General features: G+C 43.6%; 1 protein-coding gene across 2 annotated transcripts in view; it reads left to right on the top strand.

The window, feature by feature from the left end:
• The window catches only part of LOC144686921 (X-ray repair cross-complementing protein 5-like), a 203,304-nt gene that overhangs the window by 52,800 nt on the left and 124,586 nt on the right, over positions 1–25,918 (top strand). For both annotated transcript variants that reach the window (XR_013578020.1, XM_078552767.1), the window contains exons 7-8: positions 257–371; positions 16,235–16,373. Coding sequence is in view for 1 of the 2 variants with exons in the window: in XM_078552767.1 (XP_078408893.1) it covers positions 257–371; positions 16,235–16,373 (254 nt within the window). In the remaining variant the exon portion in view is untranslated. The remainder of the gene's footprint in view (positions 1–256; positions 372–16,234; positions 16,374–25,918) is intronic.

Raw genomic sequence — 25,918 nt, 5'->3', positions numbered from 1 at the left:
GAAAGCTGTCAAGTGGCTGATGAGCACCAGAGGCTGGAGGTGGGGGAAGAGATGAAACTTAAGATATGACAGTTATTCTTCATTTTAGTCCAAATGTGTGAGGGGGATTCAATTAAACGAGCCCTGCCCACAGCAGTATCCAACTGATTGAGTTCAGTGATGTGTTTAAAATCCAAGACACTTAACCTTTATTTAATGGAATTTATGTATTTCAGTTTGGTTTTAAATACATTAGCAATGTCTTTTCTGGTTCTAGAGAAAGTGTGGAACGGTTATCCATATTTAAGAAAATTGAAAGGAAGCCCATGGCGTGGCCATGCCAGCTCACCATTGGCTCCAGAATCACCATCAACATCGTGGGCTACAAGGCAGTGAGTTATAGATTTTATTGAAGTGGTGGGGGGGTTGGGGGAGAGCGCCCGGAGCATTTGTCAGGGAAGGGGGAGCGTTTGTTGGGGGTTGGGGTAGCAGCACGATGCATGGATGATACTATTAGTGTGGAATTTTTTTGTCATCTGATCAGTCTTAAGCCAATGTTGTGATTTCTACTGTTCCACTGATTTCCTAAAATGGTACAATGAGGCCCTGTAGCCGTGCTCAATGCAGAAACCAATGAGTTATAGTCGTTTGATAGTACAGAACTTGAGTCTTGCTGAAAAAAGACACGTCTAAGCTTTTCGGCTTGCACGCATCAGAACACTTGCAAGAATACCAATATAAGGGGGAAAACAACAATTTATACTGTATGTGAAGAGTGTGCTGATTGGTTGGCAAGCAGCATTGCTATGGAGAATGCACCACTGATGGTGACTGGCAGTTAACTGCCAAGCATTGTTTGAAAATTAAACCAGGCAGCTTGACCCTGATTGGTCAAGGAATGAGGAGTGAGTCAGCTAGTGGCTATCACTTGTTTAGCTGAAACAGGTGCAATCTAAGTACATGTTCTTTCTAGCTGCAAAGAAGAGGGCCCTGTGAATTAATATATGTAGCTTCCAGTACACGTAAATGTGCCACATTGTAAGCCTGACTGACAATCTTAAATTGGTTATCAGCATAATTCTTAGCACATTAAGGATTATTCAGCAAATGTTGTCCAATCGCAGAATCACATCTAACGTTGGATACTTTTTTAAAAAAAAATTTATTCATGGGATGTGGGCGTCACTGGTATTTAGCCCATCCTTAATTGCCCTTGTTCAGGGAGCATTTAAGAGTCAGAGAATCTTAATGGCACAGAAGGACGCCATATAGCCGATCATGTCTGCACCGGCTCTCCAAATGAGCATTATGACCTAGTGCCATTGCCCTGCCTTTTCCCCGTACCCCTGTACATTGTTTCTGTTCAAATAATCATCTAATGCCCCGATTGAACCTGCCTCTATCACACTTCCAGGCAGTGCATTCCAGAGTCGAACCACTCGTTGTGTGAAAAACTTTTTTCTCACATCACATTTGCATCTTTTGCAAATCACTTAATCTGTGCCCTCTCGTTCTTGATTCTTTTATGAGTGGGAACAGCTTCTCCCTATCTACTCTGCCCAGCCCCTTCATGATTTTGAAATTCTCTATCAAATCTCCTCTCAGCCACCTTCTCTCCAAGCAGAACAGTCCCAACCTCTCCAATCTATCCTCATAGCTGAAGTTTCTCATCCCTAGACCCATTCTTGTAAACCTCTTCTGCACTCTCTCAAAGATGTTCACATCCTTCCTATAATGTGGCACCCAGAACTGTACACAATATTCCAGCTGAGGTCTAACGAGTGTCTTACGTATATTCAGCATAACCTCCCTGCGGTTGTACTTTATGCCCTTATTAAAGCGCAGTACACTATATGCTTCATTAACTGTTCTCTCCACCTTTCATGATCTATGCACATATACACCCAGGTCTTTGTGCTCCTGTACCCCCTTCAAAATTTCACCCCTTATTTTATATTATCTGTCCATGTTCTTCCTACCAAAATGCATCACCTCACACTTCTCCGCATTGAACTTCATCTGCTACCTATCTGCCCACTCCACCAACTTGTCTGTGTCCTCTTGAAGTTCCACACCGTCCTCCTTGCAGTTCACAACGCTCCCAAGCTTTGTATCATCTGCAAACTCTGAAATTGTCCCCTACACAGCAAGATCTAGATCATTAATATATACCAGGAAAAGCAAGGGTCCTAATACCGACCCCTGGGGAACTCCACTACAAACCTTCCTCCAGCCCGAACAATATCCATTGACCATTACTCTTTGCTTCCTATCTTTCAGTCAAATTTGTATCCACGTTGCTATGAGCACAAGTTGGTTGTGTGGTACTGTGTCAAATGCCTTTTCAAAGTCCATGTACACCACATCAACAGCATTACTCTCATCAGCCTTTTCTGTTAACTCTTCATAAAGCTCTAGAAAGTTAGTTAAACATGATTTCTCCTTTAGAAATCCATGCTGGCTCTTTATCAACCCATATTTTTCCACGTGACTACTAATTCTATCCCAAATAATTGTTTCTAGAATCTTGCCCACTACTGAAGTTAAACTGACTGGTCTGTAATTGCTGGGCTTATCCTTACAACCTTCTATGAACAAGGGCGTAATGTTTGCAATTCTCCATTCCTCTGGTACCACCCCTGAGTGTAGGGAAGACTGAAAGATTATGGACAGTGCCCCTGCAATTTCTACTGTCACTTCGTTCAATATCCTTGGATGCCTCTCATCTGGCCTTGATGTCTTGTCGACTTTAAGTACCAACAGTCTATTCAACACTTCCTCCTTATCAATTTTGAAGCCATCTAGTGATAGAGTTACCCCATCTGTCACCATGGCCTGGGTAGCATCTACCTCCTTGATAAAGACGGATGCAAAGTATTCATTTAATACCTCAGCCATGGCCCCTATGTCCATGTGTAAATTGCCTTTTAGATCCCTAATCAGCCTTACTCCTCCTTTTCCCGGCCTTTTACTATTTATATGCCTATAGAAGACTTTGGGATTCCCCTTTATGCTGGTTGCCAGTCTTTTCTTATAATCCCACTTCACTTTTCTAATATGCTTTTTCACCTCCCCTCTGAACCTTCTGTATTCCTCTTGGTTCTCAATTGTATTTTCTATCTGACACCTGTCATACGCACACTTTTTTCTATCTTAATTTCAATCTCCTTTTTCATCCACGAAGTTCTGGATTTGTTTGTCCTACCGCTCTCTTTCGATAGAATATACCTTGATTGTGCGCAAACCAATTCTTTTTTGAAGCTAGCCCATTGTTCAGCTACATTTATTTCCACCAATCTTTCATTTCAGACTACCTGGCCCAGCTCTGTTCTTGCCCCATTGAAGTCGGCTCTTGTCCAGTTAATTATTTTTATTCTGGATTGCCTACAGCGCATCTTTTCTTGTTGGATTGGCCACATGCTGCTGTAGAAAATTCTCCTGAACACAAGCTAGGAACTTTTGCCCCTCTCTGCCCTTTACACTACCACTGTCCCAGTCTAGATTTGGGTAATTGAAGTCCCCCATTATAACTACTCTATAATGCCTGCATCTCTTTGTAATTTCCCTGCAGATTTGTTCTTCTATGCCCTTTTCACCATTTGGCGGTCTATAGACTGCATCGAGCAATGTAATTGCCCCCTTTTTGTTCCTTAGCTCTAGCCAAATTGATTCTGTCCTTGAACCCTCTGGGACATCCTCTTTCTCCAGCACTGCAATGCTCTCCTTAACCAATGCCGCCACCCCTCCTTTCCTATCTCTTCTGAACACCATGTACCTGGGAATATTTAACACCCAGTTCTGCCCCTCCTTGAGCCAGGTTCCTTATCCCCACAACATCATATTTCCACTTACCAATCTGCACCTGTAACTCCCCAATCTTATTTACTATACTCTATGCATTTACATACAACCAAAGTAATCTCGATTTAGATTTTGTTACTTTCTCCCTTAACCCAACTTTACCTATTAACTTACTTTTTCTATGCTAGTGCTATCTGTTGCTTCCAGTATTTTGTGCACCCTGGTATTTCTCTCTAATATCTTTTCTTGGTTCCCACACCCCTGCTGAGTTAGTTTAAAGCCCTCCCACCAGCACCAGCAAGGAACTCAGTCCCAGCTCTGTTCAGGTGCAACCTGTCCAGCTTGAACAGGTGCCATCTCCCCCAGAGCCAGTCCCAGGAATCTAAAGCCCTCCCTCCACCATCTTTTCAGCCACACATGCATCTGCTTTATCCTCCTATATCTGTACTCACTGGCATATGGCACTGGGAGCAATCCAGAGATTACTACATTAGAGGTCCTGCTTGCTAATTTTCTACATAGCTCCCTAAATTCTGATCGCAGGACCACAGCCCCCTTCCTACCCAAGGTCATCGGTATCAATGTGGACCACAACCTCTGGCTCTTCACTCTCCCCTAGAAGAATGTCCTGCAGCCAGTCTGACATCCTTGACCCTGGCACCAGGGAGACAACATACCATCCTGGAATCACATCTACGGCCACAGAAACACCTGTGAATCAATGAATCCTCTATCACTATAGCTCTTCCTCCCCTCTTGTACAGCTGAACCACTCATGGTGCTACAAACTTGGCTCTGACTGCACTCCTCTGAGGAACCAGCGCCCTCACCAGCTTCAAAAACAGAAAACTGATTTGTGAGCGGGACCCCAGAGGACTCCTGCACTACATGCCTACTTCTGTCAGACTGCCTGGTGGTCACCCATTCCCCCTCTCTCTCCAGGCCCTTAAGCTGCGGCGTGACCACCTCTCTGAATGTGCTATTCACGTAGCTCTTAGCCTCACTGATGCGACACAGTGACTCCAGTCACTGCTCAAGCTTTAAACCCGGAACTCAAGTTTCTGCAGATGACAGCACTTTCTGCACATGTGGTCAGCTAGGACACCAGTAGTGTCCAGGACTTCGCACATATTACAGGACATGCATTCCACTTGACTGAGCTGCCCTACCATTCTTAACTCTACTCCCCTTATGTTAACTTTATTCTACTTTGGGTTATTTATATTACCTTGAACCTATAAATATTTATATTATATTGGGTTATATTATATTTATATTGGCCTTAAATTTCCCTTATTCCTGGCACTTCTCAGTTAAATCCAAGTATAGAAACTTTCAAAATATTACACCTTTCTAATTTACTCATCAGTTCCTACTTACCAAGGCCACCACTCTTCTTTCTGAGCAAAGGTAGAAAGATAAAGGTGCACCTCATCCCCAAACTCCCTCAGTCACCAAAATCTTTACTACAGCCAAAAACAGCACTCCAGGGCAGACAAATCAGCCTACTTTTATACTCCTTGGACCCAATTAAGCAAGTTATCTAATTAACTAGTTGGAGCTGCAAGCAGAGCCTGTTTTAAGGCTGGACTAAAACTCACCCTCTTCCAACCCTAACAGCAACTTTTAGTTAATTGTTAAATTAAAGAAAGACTCGACTGAGAAGAAATAGATGCTACTCACATTAAGAGGCTGTAGTAGAAGAATTAATCCAGGCTGGTCTTTTGGTTCAAGCTGGTTTATTTTCAAGACAGCTTCTCAGTGCCACTGACTTCCAAGTGGCTTCCACACAAAGTGTTCCAGCTGTATGTTTTAATTCTGTTTAGATGGAATAATCAATGCCCATCACCTATTTACCTAGCAATTGTCTTTAACAAGGTGATTGCCATGCAGTGTGATTATTTATACATTGACAATAGAGGAGGTGTCAGCTGTGTCTCAGTTCATAGCACCCTCGCCTTTGAATCAGAGGGTTGTGGGTTCATGTCCCACTCCTGGAAAAACCAAGAACTGTGATTGTACTTGAAAGAGTTGCAATCTGTGACTGTTGATAATTCGAAAGAGCTTGACAATAGAGATACTTTAAGTTATATTGCTATTTGAGGGTGTTAGGAATGAGTTTTAGCTTTAAAGTTTAAGTTTGATTTATATTTCTGTATCTGTGTGTTAAGAAAGGTCTTCAGGCCAGTGAGTCTTATGTCAGTGGTTGAGAAACTATTGGAGCAAATTCTGAAGGAGAGAATCTATCTCCACTTGGAGAGGCAAGGTTTGATCAGGGATAGTCAGCATGGCTTTGTCAGAGGGAGGTCATGCCTAACAAATTTGATTGAATTTTTTGAGGAGGTGACCAGGTGTGTAGATGAGGGTAGTGTAGTTGATGTAGTTTATGTGGATTTCAGCAAAGCCTTTGACAAGGTCGCACATGGGAGACTTATAAAGAAGACAAATGCACATGGGATACAGGGTAATTTGATAAGGTGGATTCAAAATAGGAGACAGATGGTGATGACAGAAGGATGCTTTAGTGACTGGAAACCAGTGTCCAGTGGCATACCACAGGGATCTGTGCTCGGTCCCCTATTATTTGTCATTTATATAAACGACATAGATGACTATGTGGGGGGTAGAATTAGTAAGTTTGCGGATGTCACAAAGATTAGCCGGGTGGTTAACAGTGAGGCTGAGTGTCTTGGGCTACAGGAAGATGTAGACGGGATGGTCAAATGGGCAGATAAGTGGCAGATGGAATTTAACCCTGAAAAGTGTGAGGTGATACACCTTGGAAGGAGTAATTTGACAAGGAAGTATTCAATGAACGGCATGACACTAGGAAGTTCTGAGGAACAAAGGGACCTTGGTGTGTGTGTCCATAGATCTCTGAAGGCGGAGGGGCATGTTAGTGGGATGGTGAAAAAGGCATATGGGACACTTGCCTTTATCAATCGAGGCATAGATTACAAAACTAGGGAGGTCATGTTGGAGTTGTATAGAACCTTGGTGAGGCCATAGCTGGAGTACTGTGTGCAGTTCTGGTCGCCACATTATAGGAAGAATGTGATTGCACTGGAGGGGGTGCAGAGGAGATTCACCAGGATGTTGCCTGGGATGAAACGTTTAAGATGAAGAGAGGTTGGATAGACTTGAGTTGTTTTTGTTGGAGCAGAGAAGACTGAGGGGTGACCTGATCGAGGTGTAGAAGATTATGAGGGGCATGGACAGGGTGGATAGGGAGCAGCTGTTCCCATTATTTGAAAGGTCAGTCACAAGGGGACATAAGTTCAAGGTGAGGGGCAGGAGGCTTGGGGGGGATGTGGGGAAAAACGTTTTTACCCAGAGGCTGGTGACGGTCTGGAATGCACTGCCTGGGAGGGTGGTGGAGGCGGGTTGCCTCACATCCTTTAAAAAGTACCTGGATGAGCACTTGGCACGTCCTAACGTTCAAGGCTTTGGGCCAAGTGCTGGTAAATGGGATTAGGTAGGCAGGTCAGGTGTTTCTCATGTCGGTGCAGACTCGATGGGCCGAAGGGCCTCTTCTGCACTGTGTGATTCTGTGAAATGGAGTTTTAGTTTCACTTTAGAAAAGTGCTTGCATTTCAAATTTTACGACCCCTAAAGAAAAAGTAAACAAACAAGGGTAGAAGGATTAGATAGTTGCCTAGCAATAGGGGCCCAGAGAGGCAGGTCCCACCCACAGACATACGCACCAAATGAAAGAAACGACAATTATAAGTTCAGTTGAAGCCAGGACCCAGAGAGAATAGACACTGGGAGAGGGAATTGCAGATTTCCCAAAAGAACAAAAGGTCCTAAGTGAAGAAAAACCATAAAAATCCAGGAGAGTGGAGGAGGGGAAAGTCCAAAGTAGTCAAAGGAAGGACAGGAACCTGGGAATGGGTCATGTTAAGTGAAGTTAAGAGTGAGGGGCAGAGAGAAAGGCTCCAAGCTTCAGATTTAAAGTGAGAACAGCTTGCAAGAAGCAACAAGGGTCAAAGAGACAATTGAAGGTTTGTAACTCTTTGCTATGGGCATGTGAAGCAGTGGTGTACTGTTGACGGCTGAGTTAGAGAGACAGGAGTGTGTGGAAGACAGCTTGAATGCATGTGGTGACCCAGAGAAGAGGAACATCAGAAGGAGAGTTAGAAACCCTGGAGGTGAACCCTTCTGGAAGGTGCCTGAGAGAAAACGTCAGTCTGGGAGAAGATTCCAAGGCAAGGCCCTGGAGAGTGGAGATTGGAATCCCTCATGTGAAGGATGGAATTCAGTGAGACTGGTTGACTCATGGCGTGATAAGCGTCTGGGGGAAGTTGAGGAGAGATCCATAGCGTTTGTTTGAGGTGGCATCTGTCACTTGGTTTCGGAGTGCGGTGTGTCTGACCACAGGGTGCCATAGGTTTACATGGATTGTGAACTTACTGTAACTTACTATAAGGTATTTTTTGTAACTTGTGTTATCCTTACAAATCTGTATACATCTGTAAAGGTATAGTTGTGGGTGAAGGAGTATTGTAATATAGTTCATATTTTCTTGTTGAATAAATGTTTTATTCTTTTGTTAAAAGTAAGAGCCCATGGGATCCAAGGCAATTTGGCAAATTGGATCCAGAATTGGCTGAGTGGCAGGAAGCAGAGGGTGATGGTCGAGTGGTGTTTTTGTGACTGGATGCCTGTGTCCCGTGGGGTTCCACAGGGATCGGTGTTGGGTCCCTTGCTGTTTTGTGGTATATATAAACGATTTAGACTTGAATGTAGGAAGGTTGATCAGTAAGTTCGCGGATGACACGAAAATTGGTGGGATGGTAAATAGTGAGGAAGATAGCCGTAGATTACAGGAGGATATAGACGGGCTGGTCAGATGGGCTGATCAGTGGCAAATAGAATTTAATCCGGATAAGTGTGAGGTGATGCACTTGGGCAGAACAAACAAGGCACGGGAATACACGATGAATGGCAGGAACCTGGGAAGCACCAAGGATCAGAGGGACCTTGGTGTGCATGTCCACCGGTCCCTTAAGGTAGCAGGACAGGTAAATAAGGTGGGTAAGAAGGCATATGGGATACTTGCCTTTATTAGCCGAGGCATAGAATATAAGAGCAGGGAGGTTATGCTGGAACTGTATAGAATGCTGGTTAGGCCACAGCTAGAGTATTGCGTGCAGTTCTGGAATCTGCATTATAGGAAGGATGTGATTGCACTAGAGAGAGTGCAGAGGAGATTTACCAGGATGTTGCCTGGGCTGGAGAGTTTTAGTTATGAGGGGAGATTGGATAGACTGGGATTATTTTCTATGGAGCAGAGGAGGTTGAGGGGGGGACATGATTGAGGTGTGTAAAATTATGAGGGGCATAGATAGGGTGGACAGGAAGGAACTTTTCCCCTTGGTGGAGGGATCAATAACCAGGAGGCATAGATTTAAGGTAAGGGGCAGGAAGTTTAGAGGGGATGTGAGAAAGAATTTTTTTACCCAGAGGGTGGTGGGAATCTGGAACTCTGCCTGAAAGGGTGGTAGAGGCAAAAACCCTCATAACATTTAAGAAGTACTTAGATGTGCACTTGCGATGCCATGGCATACAAGGCTATGGGCCTAGTGCTGGAAAATGGGATTAGAATAGTTAGGTACTCGTTTGACCGGTGCAGACTCGATTGGTTGAAGGGCCTTTTTCTGTGCTGTTGACCTCTATGACTCTAAGCTCATCAGCTGACTCCTATGCCTCTTGTTCAGTAGCTACTCTCCATGTATCTAAACAAACAAAATAAAAGTTAGGATCTATCAAGCCAGGTTCCAGTCTGGGATCAGGCTTGTCCACGGGTAACCTCAGCTTGGATCACAACAAGACTTTAGATAGATTTTCACCCTCAGTCACCAAACTCCAACTGAAACTCTCTACTGCAGCCAAAAACAGCGCTCCTGTTCAGACCACATTGCTGTGGGTCAGGAGTCACATGTTGGCCAGACCAGGTAAGGATGGCAGATTTCCTTCCCTAAAGGACATTAGTGAACCAGATGGGTTTTTACAACAATCGGCAATGGTTTTATCATTTAATTTACTTTTAATTCGAGGTTTTTATTGGATTTAAATTTCGCCGTCTGCTGTGGCGGGATTCAAACCCGGGTCCCCAGAGCATTACCCTGGGCCTCTGGAATATTAGTTCAGTGTCAATACCACTGTGCCACTGCCTCCCCTATGTTTGAGTTTTGCAGGCATGTGCTGGTTGGGTATGGCCTGTACCCTGCCCATTGCGAACAGCAGCTGGCACATGCTGTTTGATACAATCCGCCAGTCTTTGGGACATACAGCCTACGCATATGGCATCACTGTCACTGAAATCTATGTACCACATTACTCATTGTGTGATAGACAGAATGTCTTTTTGGCTTGACAGCAGCATCCTGTTAGTGACGAATACCACTCATGTTGCTACTGCATAGTAGCAGCCTGAAACAGCTAGCTTCATCTGTTGCGCAAATTTTTGAAATATCTTGCTCTTCCAGGGTAATCTGAGGTAGACTGGGCACTTTTCAGGTCCGAAAGCAACGGCCTTAGACCCATTCATGAGTTTGCGTGATATACATCGTGAAATGATCTGATCAGGGTAGCCATTATCCTGCAGGATGCCTTTGATTCACCCTATTTCAGAATCAAGCTTGCATGGTGAGCAAATGGCTTGGGCCCTATTTACAAGGTTGCCAATAAGACCAATCTTATAGTTTGTGGAATTGTAAGAATCCCAATGTGTTTATTAACCAGTGAAGTAGGCTTGTGGTAGAGAATCCCCTGGCAGCTTTCTTAACTAGTACATCAAGGAAGTGGAGTTCATTTGACTGCTCCATTTCATAGGTGAATTTGAGCGCAGGATGGAGCCCATTCAGACATGTAAGGAAATTGTTAAATGCAGCTGCAGATTTGAATACAGCAAACGTATCATCCACATATTGGAAATGTGCAAGGTGTAGGAGGTTAGTGTCATTCCATCGAAGACATGTTTCTCATGGAACCCAACGAAGATGTTTGTGAGAGCTGGGCCTAGAGGGAATCCCATGGCAAACACCATCTGTTTATACATACATGGTGCCATTAAAACTGAGCTCAACTGTGCGAGTTGCCGAGTTCATAAGCTCAATGAATACTGATTCACGCAATGGTGGCGGGTCTAGATTGCTGTGATATAGGCTAGCAATGTTAAATGAGCACATGGACACAGCATTGCTATCAATATGCAAGTCCTGTATGGTGTTCGCAAATGTGAAGGAATCCTTCACCATGCATGTGGAAAACTTGGTCAAAACTGTTTGTAACAATTCGCCTAACCATTTGGCCAATTCATGTTGTGCAGAACCGGTCATAGATAAGATAGGGCGTAAAGGGACACCACTGTTGTGTGACTTGGGCAGCCCATACATAAGCAGATGCAGCGAACTGTGAAGATATATATAATATATGGAGTTTCTGGCTAGGCACTTGGAAAAACACAAGGTAATCAGGAAGAGTCAGTGTCGTTTGGTGAAAGGGAAATCATGTTTAACCAATTTATTGGTGTTCTTTGAAGGAGTCACATGCGCTGTGGATAAAGAGGAGCCTGTAGGTATACTGTATTTCCAGAAGGTATTTGATAAGGTGCCACATGAAAAGTTATTGAAGAAAATAAAAGCTCATGGTGTAAGGGGTAACATTAGTATGGACAGAAGGTTGGCTAGCTAGCAGAAAACAGTATACACAAATGGGTCTTTTTCAGGTTGGCAGGATGTGATGAGTGGAGTCCTGCAGGGGTCTGTGCTGGGGCCTCAACTTTTTACAGTTGATATCAATGACTTAGATGAGAGGAGTGAAGGCATGGTAGCTAAATTTGTAGATGGTTGTGAAGAGGACATGAGGTTGCAGACAGATTGAGTTGAGTGAGTGGGCAAAAATCTGGCAGATGGAATATAATGTGGGAAAATGTGAAGTTGGTCAGTTTGGCAGGAAGAATAAAAAGGCAGAGCATTACTTAAGTGAAGAATGCAGAATTCCGAGGTGCAGAGGGATCTAGGTGTTTTTTATTCGTTCATGGGGTATGGGCATCGCTGGCTAGGCCAGCATTTATTGCCCATCCCTAATTGCCCTTGTTCAGAGGGCATTTAAGAGCCAGACCAGGTAAGGATGGCAGATTTCCTTCCCTAAAGGGTATTAGTGACCCAGATGGGTTCTTACAACAATCGGCAATGGTTTCGTGGTCATCATTAGACTTTTAATTCCAGATTTTCATCGGATTCAAATTTCACCATCTGCCAGGTTGGAATTGAATCCGGGTCCCCAGAGCATTACCCTCGGTCTCTGAAATACCAGCCCAGTGACAATACCACTATGCCACCGCCTCTACAGTGTTCTAGTGCATGAGTCACAAAAAGTTAGTATGCAGGTACAGTAAGAAGGCTAATGGAATGCTATCCTTTATTACGAGAGGAATTGAACATAAAAGTAAGGATGTTGTGCTTCAGTTATACAGGGCATTGGTGAGACCACATCTCGAATACTGTGTGCAGTTTTGGTCTTCTTATTTAAGGAAGGATGTAAATGCATTGGAGGCGGTTCAGAGGAGGTTTACTAGATTGTTACCTGGAATGAGTGGGTTGTCTTATGAGGAAAGGTTGGACAGACTGGGCTTGTTTCCACTGGAGTTTAGATTTGATTGAAGTATACAAGATCCTGAATGGCCTTGACAAGGTGGGTGTGGAAAGGATGTTTCCTCTTGTGGGTGAGTCCAGAACTAGGGGGCAGTCAAATGAAGTCCATTCAGACATGTAAGGAAATTGTTAAATGCAGCTGCAGATTTGAATACAGCAAACGTACCATCCACATATCGGAAATATGCAAGGTGTAGGAGGTTAGTGTCATTCCATCGAAGACACGTTTCTCATGGAACCCAACAAAGATGTTTGTGAGATCTGGGCCTAGAGGGGATCCCATGGCAAACACCATCTGTTTATACATACATAGTGCCATTAAAACTGAATTCAACTGTGCGAGTTGCCGAGTTCTTAAGTTCAATGAATACTGATTCACGCAATGATGGTGGGTCTAGATTGCCATGATATAGTGCTGCAACGCAAAGATAGATCACTTCTTTAAGTGGAACATTTGTGAATATGCTGGCAATGTCATATGGCGTTCGCAAATGTGAAGGAGTCCTTCACTGTGTATGTGGAAAACTTGGTCAAAACTGGTTGTAACAATTCGCCCAGCCATTTGGCCAATTCATGTTGTGCAGAACCAGTCATAGATAAGATAGGGCATCGATGGACATCACTTTTGTGTGTCTTGGGCAGCCCATACATATGCGGATGTAGGAAACGGTGAGGACGAATCCTGTGAATCTTTGTATCATCTGCAAATTTTGAAATCATGCCCTGCACACCACTGTCTAGGTTATTAATATATATCAGGAAGAGCAAGGGTCCCAACACTGACCCCTGGGGAACTCCACGACAAACCTTCCTCCAATCTGAAAAACAACCATTTATCACTACTCTCTGTTTCCTGTCACTCAGCCAATTTTTTATCCAAGTGCCTACTTTCCCTTTTATTGCATGAGCTAGAATTTTGCTCACAAGTCTGTTGTGTGGCACTGTATCGAATGCCTTTTGAAAATCTATATACACCACATCAATAGCGTTTCCCTTATCAACTTTCTGTTATCTCCTCAAAAAGCTCCAGCAAGTTAGTTAAACATGATTTTCCCTTGATAAATCCATGCTGGCTTTCCTTAATGATCCTGCACTTGTCTAAGTGATTATTGATTTTATCCTGTACTATAGTTTCCAGAAGTTTCCCTACCACTGAGCTCAAACTGACTGGCCTGTGATTGCCAACTTTATCCTTGCACCCCTTTTTGAACAAGGGTGTAACATTTACAATCCTCCAGTCCTCTTGCGCCTCCCCTGTGTCTAAGAAAGAATGGAAGATTATCGCTAGTGCCTCCACAATTTCCAACCTCACTTCCCTCAGTACCCTTGGATGCATCTCATCCAGTCCTTGTACCTTATCTATTTCAAGTAAAGATAGCCTTTCCGACACCTCCTTCCTCTCAATTGTAAGTTCTTCTGGTGTACCAGTTACCTCCTCGCTCACCTCGGCCTGGGTAGCATCTTCTTCCTTTGTAACGACAGATGCAAAGTACTCGCTCAACACCTCCGCTATTTCTCCAGCCTCCACATGCAAGTTCTCTTTTTTGTCCCTAATTGGCCCTACTCTTTCTTTTACCACCCTTTTATCATTTACATGCTTATAAGACCTTGGGATTCCCTTTTATGTTCGCTGCCAACCTCTTTTCATGCTCTCTCCTTGCTTTTCTTATTAGTTTCTTCACTTCCCCTCTGGTCCTTCTATATTCAGCCTGATTCTGCATTGTATTTTCTACCTGACATCTGTCGTATGTGCACTTCTTCCTTTTCATCCTTATCTCTATCTCGCTCGCCATCCAGGGCGCTCTGGATTTATTTGTCCTACCTTTCCACTTCAAGGGAATATACCTTGACATTGCCTGCAATACTTTTTCTTTGAAGGTGGCCTATTGTTCAGCTACCGTCTTCTCTGCCAACATTTGATTCCAACTCACTTGACTCAGATGCAATCTCATCCCATCGAAGTTGGCTTTCCCCCAATTAATTATCCCTTTTGTTCTTTGGGGTTTGTTTATTTTCCATGAATAATCTACTCAAGACTGTAGTTTGTTAAAACCATTGTTATTTATTTACAACTCTATGGACATCTTAGGAACTCTGCATGAGGTTGTACTCCTCCTCCCTCCAGATCTCTGTTACTTAGTCGTGTCATACCTAAATAGGCAGGCAACTATTCGCGTGTAATTTTAAGAGTTTATTAAGAAACAACAGTTTAGATATGATACATTAACTAATTAGACAGAGAAAAGGTATTCAGCCCGTAACAGCCTGTGATAACAGCATTCCGCTCTCTAGTCGAAATGTTAGGAAACTCTTTCCACAACCTCTCAATCTTCCTCCTCCTCCATTTTCCATCTGAAGAAGGCAGCTGCAAATCGAGCGCTGCCACCTCACTAGCACCTCAGCAGTACCTCAGCTGCATTATCACCAGTATGGCACCAATCTATATACTCATTTTGGAGGCTGGTAGCTTACCAAATGTCAATCCCCTGTCTGAACCCTTCAGACCAATAGATATGGGGGCCACCCTTCCCCTGTTTGTCATCCTGCTCAAGGTCAATTTTATCATGCTGAGGATCATACCTTGGGCTATAAGGAGGTGCACAGGGCGCCATCTAACAACTTAGGAATGTCAACATGACAGCCTAAAATAAGACCGTTTAGAGGTTAAGGTTTTTAGGAATCTTTTTTCCAGAGAGAAAATCAATGTTGCTTGGCTAATCCCATAAAATGCGGAAAATACTCTCTTATTAAAGGCCCCAATTTCTTATGGCGTTACATCTGAAATTTGGACAGGTCGTTCAGAATCGTGCAATATGCATGCACTAGATCAGCTATGCACACTTTCAAGGATTCAGCATCCTCGGTGGACATTCTGCCTATCACACAAATCAGTAATGTGGTACATGAATTTCAGTGCCAATGTGATGCTATAGGCTGGCAGATTGTATCAAACAGCATGTCCCAGCTACTGTTCGCAACGAGCAGGGTACAGACCATGCCCAACCAGCTCTTGCTTGCAAAACTCAAAACACAGTGTCCAACATTAGATGTGATTCTGCGATTGGACAACATTTGATAAATAATCCTCAATGTGCTAAGAATTACGCTGACAACCAATTTAATATTGTCATTCGGGCTTGCCAAGTTGCATGTACTGGAAGCTACATATACTAATTCATAGGGCCCTGTTCTTTGCAGACAGAAAGAACATGTACATACATTGCGCCTGTTTCAGCTAAACAAAATAAGTGACTGCCACTCACTGACTCATTCCTCTGGGCAATGCTTGACCAATCAGGGTCAAGCTGCCTGGTTTAAATTTCAAACAATGCTTGGCAGTCAACTGTCAGTCACCATCATCTGGCCCACTCTCCATGACAACACCACTTGCCAATCAATCAGCACTCTATTCGCATACAGTATAAATTATTGTTTTCCCCTTTATATTGGTATTCTTGTGAGTGTCCTGATGAGTGCAAGATGAAAAGCTTAGACGTGTCTCTTTTTTTCAACAATACCCAATGAGTTATGTTGCTATTTGGCATTTATCATCAGCACTTATACTGTGACAGACTTCCACTAACAGGCCATTAACCATCGGCTGAGGGGCTCTTTGAATTTTAGAACATGTAAGCCGGGAGAATGAGATGGAAGTAATGATTCTAACAGTGGATAACGACGAGTGCTTAAACCATTTTGTACTCTATCCCTAGCACCTTGCCCCAGCCAACATATTTCCCTTTAAAAAATATAACTATGACAATCAAAACTTCAGAATTAAACTCTTCAAACAGATGACTGAAGAGAAAGTCAAGAAAAGCTGGATGTCTGTTGATGCCAAGACTCTGCGGAAGGAGGATGTGAGGAGAGAGACCGTTTACTGCTTAAATGATGACAATGAGACTGAAGTTCCAAAGGAGGACACTATTCAAGGTACCATCTGTCCTGACCATCCTAACATTTAATGATTATTAATTCACATCCTTATCCAGACCTCTTTGTATCTTTTTTGAGTTGCACATTGCTAACCTGATTCTGGGTATCTCCTAGATTTGTTGTGAGATGAAAAGACCCGACAGAGAGAGGTTGAACAAGAGTAGACTGGGGGAAAGATTCCATGAGCGAGGTACCTTGAGGCTGAAAGTTGAGGGGAGCTTGTATGGAGGTATGTGTTAGACTTGTCTCAATGTCAGGACTTTAGCCCCTGAGTCTGAAGCTCTTAGTTTCAAGCCCCACTCTAGCGATATATACACATAATCCAGGCAGAAAATTCAGTGCAATCCTGAAGGATGAAATATCTGTCCCCTAAGGTGGACAGAAAAGATCCCATGACATTCAAAGAAGATCAGGGGAGTTCTCCCTGATGGACACTAATATAGCTCAGTCAACAGTACTTAAAACAGATTATCTAGCTATTTAAGTAAAAACAAAATGCCAGACATACAGGGCAAGCCTGGCAACAACTGCAGAGAAAGGGAAACAGAGTTGTTGGAATCATATCTTTCAAGACTGAATTTTTCTTTTACAAAATGGGAGGACATGGCATGATCTGGATATTTGGATGCTAACCTGGGATTTTTTTAAAAGGTCATAAGTTCACCTTGGAGCTGTCAGCAAGCAGGCCTCTTCCAAGAAATCAACTGACTTTTATGTACTTGAGGAAGATCTGGTTGTTTGTTTTGAACCGCAGTCACTTTAATTGATGGAGAAAAGAAACTGAAAAGGAAAGTTGGTAACTTGCTGGAAATCACATGGGTGAGAGGAAAAAACTTAAGTTGCGAACCTGCTTGTTTTGAAGGCAGTTTTGTTAGGGAACACGCTGAGGAAGGAAGGCTACCCTAACTGGCGACCTCTCCCTACCTTGCCTAAAATTGTGTGTGGTGATCAACCTGTAGCCAGAGAACCCTCAGCTGAGTGTAACTAGTCCGCATTTGGACCTGCGAAGCTGAGACCAGTTGGTGAGAACTTCCAGACATCCACCAGGGACCGGCAGCCTGTCTTCACACGAGGGAACTCCAGGTCGACATCATCGAGAGGCTGGGGACTTTATGCTGTATTTTATAACGCCCATCCTCCAAAGCCCATTTTTGCAGAGAGACTGTATCTGTTAGTCCTATTTCGCCCCTCTCCTATTTTTACTTAGTTCTGTTGAAGGGTCATGAGGACTCGAAACGTCAACTTTGTTCTTCTCCGCCGATGCTGCCAGACCTGCTGAGTTTTTCCAGGTAATTCTGTTTTTGTTTTGGATTTCCAGCATCCGCAGTTTTTTGTTTTTATCTCTGTTAGACCTTTGTTTGTCTGTGCATGTGCTGGCAGAATTCTTTAGGAAGAGATAGATAGTTGTACTTCCCAATCACAATTGTGTGTTAACCAGTACTTGCAATTTGTTAAAAGAAGTTTTGTTTTGAAATAAATTCATCATTCTGAGTTTTTTGAGAGAAGCCTGGTCAGAGTCGTCTTTTCTCCTGGGTGCTAGAAGTATTGGTACACAATTGGCCATTTTGTTGAGAAAATTAAACATTTAAATTAATGGTACTTTAGTGGGGCTTGGTAATTCGCACACTCCTCGGAACCAAGTTGTAACATAAATTGGGAGCTCTTGCGGGATTTGAAACGCGGACAGTGGGGGATTGGACACGGAATAATAATTGGTAAGGGTTAAAAGGACGGAGACCAGGTTTCTTGTACATTGGTAAACTAAAATAGCGTTGAAGGTTGCAAAGACTTTTCTACAGGTGGAAAAAGTAACTCTGATTGGTTTACAAAAAGTAACCAAGACTCAGCTAACGGAATTGGTGAATAAATTGGAGTTAGAATTATCTGTAGGGGCGAGGAAACCAGACATAGTTTAGGTAATAGCGCAGCATTTAAAATTGGAAGCAATACCAGAGAGACAACATTCTCCAGGAGGTGAGCCAATTGAGTTAGCTAAGATCCAGTTGTGAATGAAGCAACCCGAACATGAAAAGGAACCGAAAAAACTTGAATTCAAGGCAGAAGATAAAGAAAAGGAAAGAGAAAGACAGGAAAAAGAAAAAGAGAGAACATTTGAAAGGGAACAAGCAGAAATGCAGGAGAGAGAAAGGGAACAAAATAAGAAAAGGGAACATGATCTCCAGAGGGAGAAGTTAGCAATGGAAGAGAGAGAGAAGGAACGAGAATGTGCAGGGGTATGAGAAAAAGACAGGGCAATGGCAATAGTTCATAGTCCTCATTTGGAGAGCTGTTGCAGACAGTATGGGCCAAATGGTGCCCATCTGTGCCGTTAAGATTCCAAGAAAGGCAATACCGGCTTAAAAGGCTGAACTTTAAAAAAGAGGCCTCAGATACTGAGAAAGGTTCAGATGATGAAATAAACCTTCAACACAAAGTCCAGTAGGGAGATGTTTAAATTTGTGCAAGCCTTCCCAAAGTTTAAGGAATGGAATGTAGAGGCATTCTTTATTTCATTTGAAAAGGTAGCTAAGCAAATGAAATGGCCGAAAGGAATCTGGACATTGCTCTTACAGAGTAGGTTGGTGGGTAGAGCTCATGAATTATATGCATCGCTGTCAGAAGAGGTATCTGTGGATTTGACCGTTGGATACAGGCATTGAAAGTAGAGACAACATATGAAGCCCTTAGAGAAACATAGAAAATAGGAGCAGGAGTAGGTCATTCGGCCCTTTGAGCCTGCTCTGCCGTTCAGTATGATCATGGCTGGTTCTCTATCTCAACGCCGTACTCCAGCGCTCTCTCTGTACCCCTTGACGCCTTTAGAGTCCAGAAATCTAAATATTTCCTTCTTAAATATATCCAGTGACTTGGCCTCCACAGCCTTCTGTGGTAGAAAATTCCATAGGTTCACCGTACTGAGTGAAGAAGTTTCTCCTCATCTTAGTCCTAAATGGTCTACCCTGTATCCTGAGACTATGAACCCTTATTCTAGATCCCCTAGCCAGAGGAAATATCATCCCTACATCCAGTCTGTCCATCCCTGTCAGAATTTTATATATTTCAATGAGATTTCCTCTCATTCTTCTAAACATCAGTGAATATAGGCCTAGTCAGCCCAATCCCTCCTCGTACGACAATCCTGCCATCCCAGGAATTAGTCTGGTGAAACTTCACTGCACTCCTCGATGGCAAGTATAACATTTCTTAGGTAAGGAGACCAAAACTGCACAAAATACTCCAGGTGTGGTCTCACCAAGGCCCTGTACAGCTGCAGTAAGACTTCCTTGCTCCTGTACTCAAGTCCTCTCGCAATGAAGGCCAACATACCATTTGCCTTCTTAACTGCTTGCTGCACCTGCATTCTTGCTTTCAGTGATTGGTGTACAAGGACACCCAGGTCCCTTTGTACATCAACATTTCCCAATCTATCACCATTTAAATAATATTCTGCCATTCTGTTTTGCCTATCAAAGTGGATAACTTTACACTTATCCACATTATGCTGTATCTGCCATGTATTTGCCCACTCATGTTTTAGTTATGAGGAGAGATTGGATAGACTGGGGTTATTTTCCCTGGAGCAGAGGAGATTGAGGTGGGGGGGGCATGATTGAGGTGTATAAAATTATGAGGAGCATAAATAGTGTAGACAGGAAAGAACTTTTCCCCTTGGTGGAGGGATCAATAACCACGGGGCACAGATTCAAGGTAAGGGGCAGGAGGTTTAGAGGGGATGTGAGAAAGAATTTTTTCACCCAGAGGGTGGTGGGAATCTGGAACACACTGCCTGAAAGAGTGGTAGAGGCAGAAACCCTCATAACATTTAAGAAGTATTTGGATGTGCACTTGTGATGCCATGGCATACAAGGCTATGGGCCTAGTGCTGGAAAATGGGATTAGAATAGTTGGGTACTTGTTTGACTGGCACAGACTTGATGGGCCGAAGGGCCTTTTTCTGTGCTGTAGACCGCTACGACTCTATGACTCATTCAACTTGTCTAAATCGCCTTGAAGCCTCTTAACACCTACCTCGTCACTCACATTCCCACCAAGATTTGTGTTGTCAGCAAACTTGGAACAATTACATTTGGTTTCCTCATCCAAATCATTGATATATATTGTGAATAACTGGGGCCCAAGCGCTGATCCCTGCAGTACCCAACTAGTCACCACCTGCCACTCCGATAAAGACCATTTATTCCTACTCTCTGTTTCCTGTCTGCCAACCAATTCTCAATCCATACCAGTATATTACTCCCAATCCCATGTGCTTTAATTTTACACACTAACCTCTTATGTGGGACTTTATCAAAAGCTTTCTGAAAATCCAAATACACCACATCCAGTGGTTCTTCCTTATCTATTCTGCTAATTACATCTTCAAAGAACTGCAATAGCTTTGTCAAACATGGTTTCCCTTTCACAAATCCATGTTGAGTTTGTCTAATCCCGTTGATATTTTCTAAGTGCCCTGTTATCACATCCTTTATAATACACTGTAGCATTTTCCCTATTACTGAGGTTAGGCTAACCGGTCTGTAATTCGCTGTTTTCTCCTTCCCTCCTTTTTGAAATAGTGGGGTTACATTTGCCACCCTCCAATCTGCCAGGACTGTTACAGAATCTACAGAATTTTGGAAGATGACAGCCAATGTATCCACTATTTCCATGGCTGTCTCCTTTAGTCCCCTGGGATGTAGATTATCAGGCTCTGGGGATTTATTGGCTTTCAGTTCCATTAATTTCTCCAGCACTATTGTTTTAGTAATACTAATTTCCTTCAATTCCTCCTTCTCACTAGACCCTTGGTTCCCTAGTATTTCTGGGAAGCTATTTGTGCTTTCCTCCGTGAATACGGAACTAAAGTAGTTATTTAATTGCTGTGCCATTTCCTTGTTTTCTATTATAAGTTCTCCCATTTCAGACTGTAAGGGACCTACATTTGTCTTCACTAATCTTTTTCTTTCCACATATGCGATAGATAAAAGGTAAAGCTGAAGCACTTGCTACAATGTTCAGCCAGAAGTGCCGAGTGGATAATCCATCTTGGCCTCCTCTGGAGGTCGCCAGTATCACAGAGGCCTGTCTTCAGCCAATTCGATTCACTCATGTGATATCAAGAAAAGGCACTGGATAGTGCAAAGGCTATGGGCCCTGACAATATTCTGGTAATAGTACTGAAGATTTGTGCTCCAGAACTTGGCGCGCCCCTAGTCAAGCTGTTCCAGTACAGCTACAACACTGGCATCTACCTGGCTATGTGGAAAATTGGCTAGGTTTGTCCTGTTCACAAAAAGCGGAACAAATCCAACCCGGCCAATTACAACCCATCAGTCTACTGTCCATCATCAGTAAAGTAATGGAAGTGGCCATCAACAGTGCTATCAAGCGGCACTTGCATAGCAATAACCTGCTCACTGGTGCCCAGTTTGGGTTCCACCAGGGCCACTTAGCACCTGACCTCATTACAGCCTTTGTTCAAGCATGGACAAAAGAGCCGAACTCCTGAGGTGAGGTGAGGTGAGGTGAGAGTGACTGCCCTTGACATCAAGGCTGCATTTGACCAAGAGTGGCATCAAGGAACCCTAGGAAAACTGGTGTCGCTGGGAATCAGAAGGAAAACTCTCCACTGGTTGGAGTCATACCTAGCACAAAAGCAAGATGGTTGTGGTTGTTGGAGGTCAGTCATCCCAGCTCCAGGACATCACTGCAGGAGTTCCTCAGGGTAGTGACCGAGGCCCAAACATCTTCAGCTGCTTCATCAATGACCTTCCTTCCATCATAAGGTCAGAGTGGGGATGTTCGCTGATGATTGCGCAATGTTCCGCACCATTCACGACTCCACAGATACTGAAGCAGTCCATGTCCAAATGCAGCAGGACCTGGACAATTTTCAGGCTTGGGCTGACAAGTGGTAAGTAACATTCACGCCATACAAGTGTCAGGCAATGACCATCTCCAACAAGAGAGAATTCAACCTTCGCCCCTTGATGTTCAATGGCATTACCATCACTGAATCCCCCACTATCAACATCCTAGGGGTTACCATTGACCAGAAACTGAACTGGACTAGCCATATAAAGACTGTGACTAGAAGAGCATGTCAGAGGCTAGGAATTGTGCAACGAGTAACTCACCTCCTGACTCCCCAAAGCCTGCCCAGCATCTACAGGGCACAGGTCAGGAGAGGGATGGCACACTCCACATTTGCCTGGATGAGTGCAGCTCCCACAACACTCAAGAAGCTTGACACCATCCAGGACAAAGCAGCCAACTTGATTGGCAGTATGTCCACAAACATTCACTCCCTCCACCACTGAAGCACGGTAGCAGCAGTGTGTACCATCTACAAGATGCACTGCCGGAATTCACCAAGGCTCCTTCGACAGCATCTTCCAAACACACGACCACTATGATCTAGAAGGACAAGGGCAGCAAATATATGGGAGCACCACCACCTGGAAGCTCCCCTCCAAGTCACTCGCCATCCTGACTTGGAAATATATCACCGTTCCTTCACTGTCGCTGGGTCAAAATCCTGGAACTCCCTTCCTAACAGCACTGTGGGTGTACCTACATCACATGGACTGCAGCGGTTCATGAAGCAGCTCATCACCACCTTCTCAAAGGCAACTAGGGATAGGCAATAAATGCTGGCCAAGCCAGCATTGTCCACATACCGTAAGCGAATATTAAAAAAAAGCTTTTACAGTCTGCTTTTATGTCCCTTGCAAGTTTACTCTCATACCCTATTTTTGCCCTCTTAATCAATCTCTTCATCCTCCTTTGCTGAATTCTAAACTGCTGCCAATCCTCAGGCTTGCTACTTTTTCTGGTAACCTTATATGACTCTTAGCACATTGAAGATTATTTAGCAAATGTTGTCCAATCGCGGAATCACATCTAATGTTGAATGCTGTATTTTGAGTTTTGCAACTCAGACACACACAGACAAACAAAGGAGAAACAGATAAAATCTCTCTGCAAAAATGGGCTTTGGAGGATGGACATTATAAAAAAAGGATGAAGTCCACAGGGTCTCGATGCTGTCGACCTGGAGTTCCCTCGTGTGAAGACGGGCCACTGGTCCCCCCCGGTGGATGTCTGGAAGTTCTCACCGACTGGCCTTAGCTTTGCAGGTCCAAATTCAGACGAGTTACAGTGTTCTCTGACTACAGGTTGATAGCCACACGCAATTTTAGGCAAGGTAGAGAGAGGGCGCCAGTTAGGGTAGGCTTCCTTCCTCAGCTTGTTACCCAACAAAACTGCCTTCCAAACAAGCAGCTTCACAACTTAAGTCTTTTCCTCTCTCCCATGTGATTTCAGCAAGTTACTAATCTTCCTTTTCAGTTTTTTTCCCCTCCATCAATTAAAGTGATTGCAGTTCAAAACAAACAGCCAGATCTCCCTCAAATACCATAAAAATCAGGTGATTTCTTTGAAGAGGCCTGCTTGCTGACAGTTCCAAGGTGGACTAATGACCTTTTAAAAAAAATCCCAGGTTAGCATCCAAATGCCCAGACATGCCATGTCCTTATATTTTGTAAAAGAAAATTCAGTCCTGAGAAATCTGATTCTAACATGCCTCCGACCGTAAAAGATGAAACACCATTTCCAAATGCGTTTAATTGCAAAATATGCAGAAACATCGAAAATAGGAGCAGGAGTAGGCCATTTGGCCCTTCAAGCCTGCTCCGCCATTCATTATGATCATGGCTGATCTTCCAACTCAATAGCCTGCTCCCACTTTCTTCCCATATCTTTTGATCCCTTTCGCCCCAAGAGCTATATCTAACTCCTCTTGAAAACATACAATGTTTTGGCCTCAACTACTTTCTGTGGTAGCGAATTCCACATGCTCACCACTCTCTGGGTGAAGAAATTTCTCCTCATCTCAGTCCTAAATGGTCTACCCCGTATCCTCAGACTATGACCCCTGGTTCTGGACTCCCCCACCGTCGGGAACATCCTTCCTGCATCTACCCTGTCTAGTCCTGTTAGAATTTTATATGTATCTATGAGATCCCCCCTCATTCTTTTGAACTCCAGTGAATATAATCCTAACCGACTCAATCTCTCCTCATATGTCAGTCCTGGCATCCCAGGAATCAGTCTAGTAAATCTTCGCTGCACTCCCTCTATAGCAAGAACATCCTTCCTCAGATAAGGAGAATATTGCACACAATATTCCAGGTGTGGTCTCACCAAGGCCCTGTACAATTGCAGCAAGACATCCCTGCTCCTGTACTCGAATCCTCTGGCTATGAAGGCCAACATACCATTTACCTTCTTTACCACCTCCTGCGCCTACATGCTTACCTTCAGCGACTGGTGTACGAGGACACTCAGGTATCGTTGCACATTCCCCTCTCTCAATTTATAGCCATTCAGATGGTAATCTGCCTTCCTGTTTTTGCTACCAACGTGTATAACCTCACAGTTATCCACATTATACTGCATCTGCCATGCATTTGCTCACTCACTCAGCTTGTCCAAATCACACTGAAGCATCTCTGCATCCTCCTCACAGCTCACCCTCCCACCCAGCTTTGGTGTCATCTGCAAATTTGGAGATACTACATTTAGTTCCCTCATCTAAATCATTGACATGTATTGTGAATAACTGGGGTCCCAAAGCTGATCCCTGCGGTACCCCACTAGTCACTGCCTGCCATTCAGAAAAAGACCCATTTATTCCTACTCTTTGTTTCCTGTCTGCCAACCAGTTTTCTATCCATCTTAATACACTACCCCCCAATCCCACGCGCTTTAATTTTACAGGCTAATCTCTTATGTGGGACTTTGCCGAAAGCCTTCTAAAAGTCCAAATAAACCACATCCACTGGCTCCCCCTCATCAACTCTACTAGTTACATTCTCAAAAATTCCAGTAGATTTGTCAAGCATGATTTCCCTTTCGTAAATCCATGCTGACTCTGTCCGATTCTGCCACTATTGTGCTGAAGTTTGGCACAAATTTACGATTGAAACCGCACATCCCTAAAAATCTCATAATTTCCTGTTTAGTTTTAGGGACAGGGAATTCCATCAAAACCTGTACCTTCACTGTTCTTGGCAAGACCTGTCCCTGCCCTACAATAAGCCCTAAATAAGCTACTTGTGCTTTTGCGAACTCACTTTTTGCAAGGTTTATTACTATATCTCGGTCACTAGAAGGATTTAAAATTGATAAGGAGGTGGTATTGGATAAGCTGAATGTACTTAAAGTTGATAAGGCACTGGGACCAGATGAGATGCATCCAAGAATATTGAAGGAAGTAAGAGAGGAAATTGCAGAAGCACTTGCAATAATCTTTCAAAGTTCCCTGGATTCGGGGAGGTGCAGGAGGACTGGAGAATTGCAAACATGACACCCTTGTTCAAAAAAGGTTGTAAAGATCTTCCCTGCAATTATAGACCAGTCAGTTTAACTTTGGTGATGGGGAAACTTCTCGAAACAATTATTCGGGATAAAATTAATTGTCACATGGAAAAAGTGGATTGATTCGGAAGAGTCAGCATGGATTTGTTAAAGGAAAGTTG

Source organism: Cetorhinus maximus, chromosome 11 (genome assembly GCF_964194155.1).
Source record: "Cetorhinus maximus chromosome 11, sCetMax3.hap1.1, whole genome shotgun sequence".
NCBI lineage: Eukaryota > Metazoa > Chordata > Chondrichthyes > Lamniformes > Cetorhinidae > Cetorhinus > Cetorhinus maximus.
The sequence above is the reverse complement of the archived record's forward strand: the minus strand, read 5'-3'. Positions and strand labels throughout refer to the sequence as shown.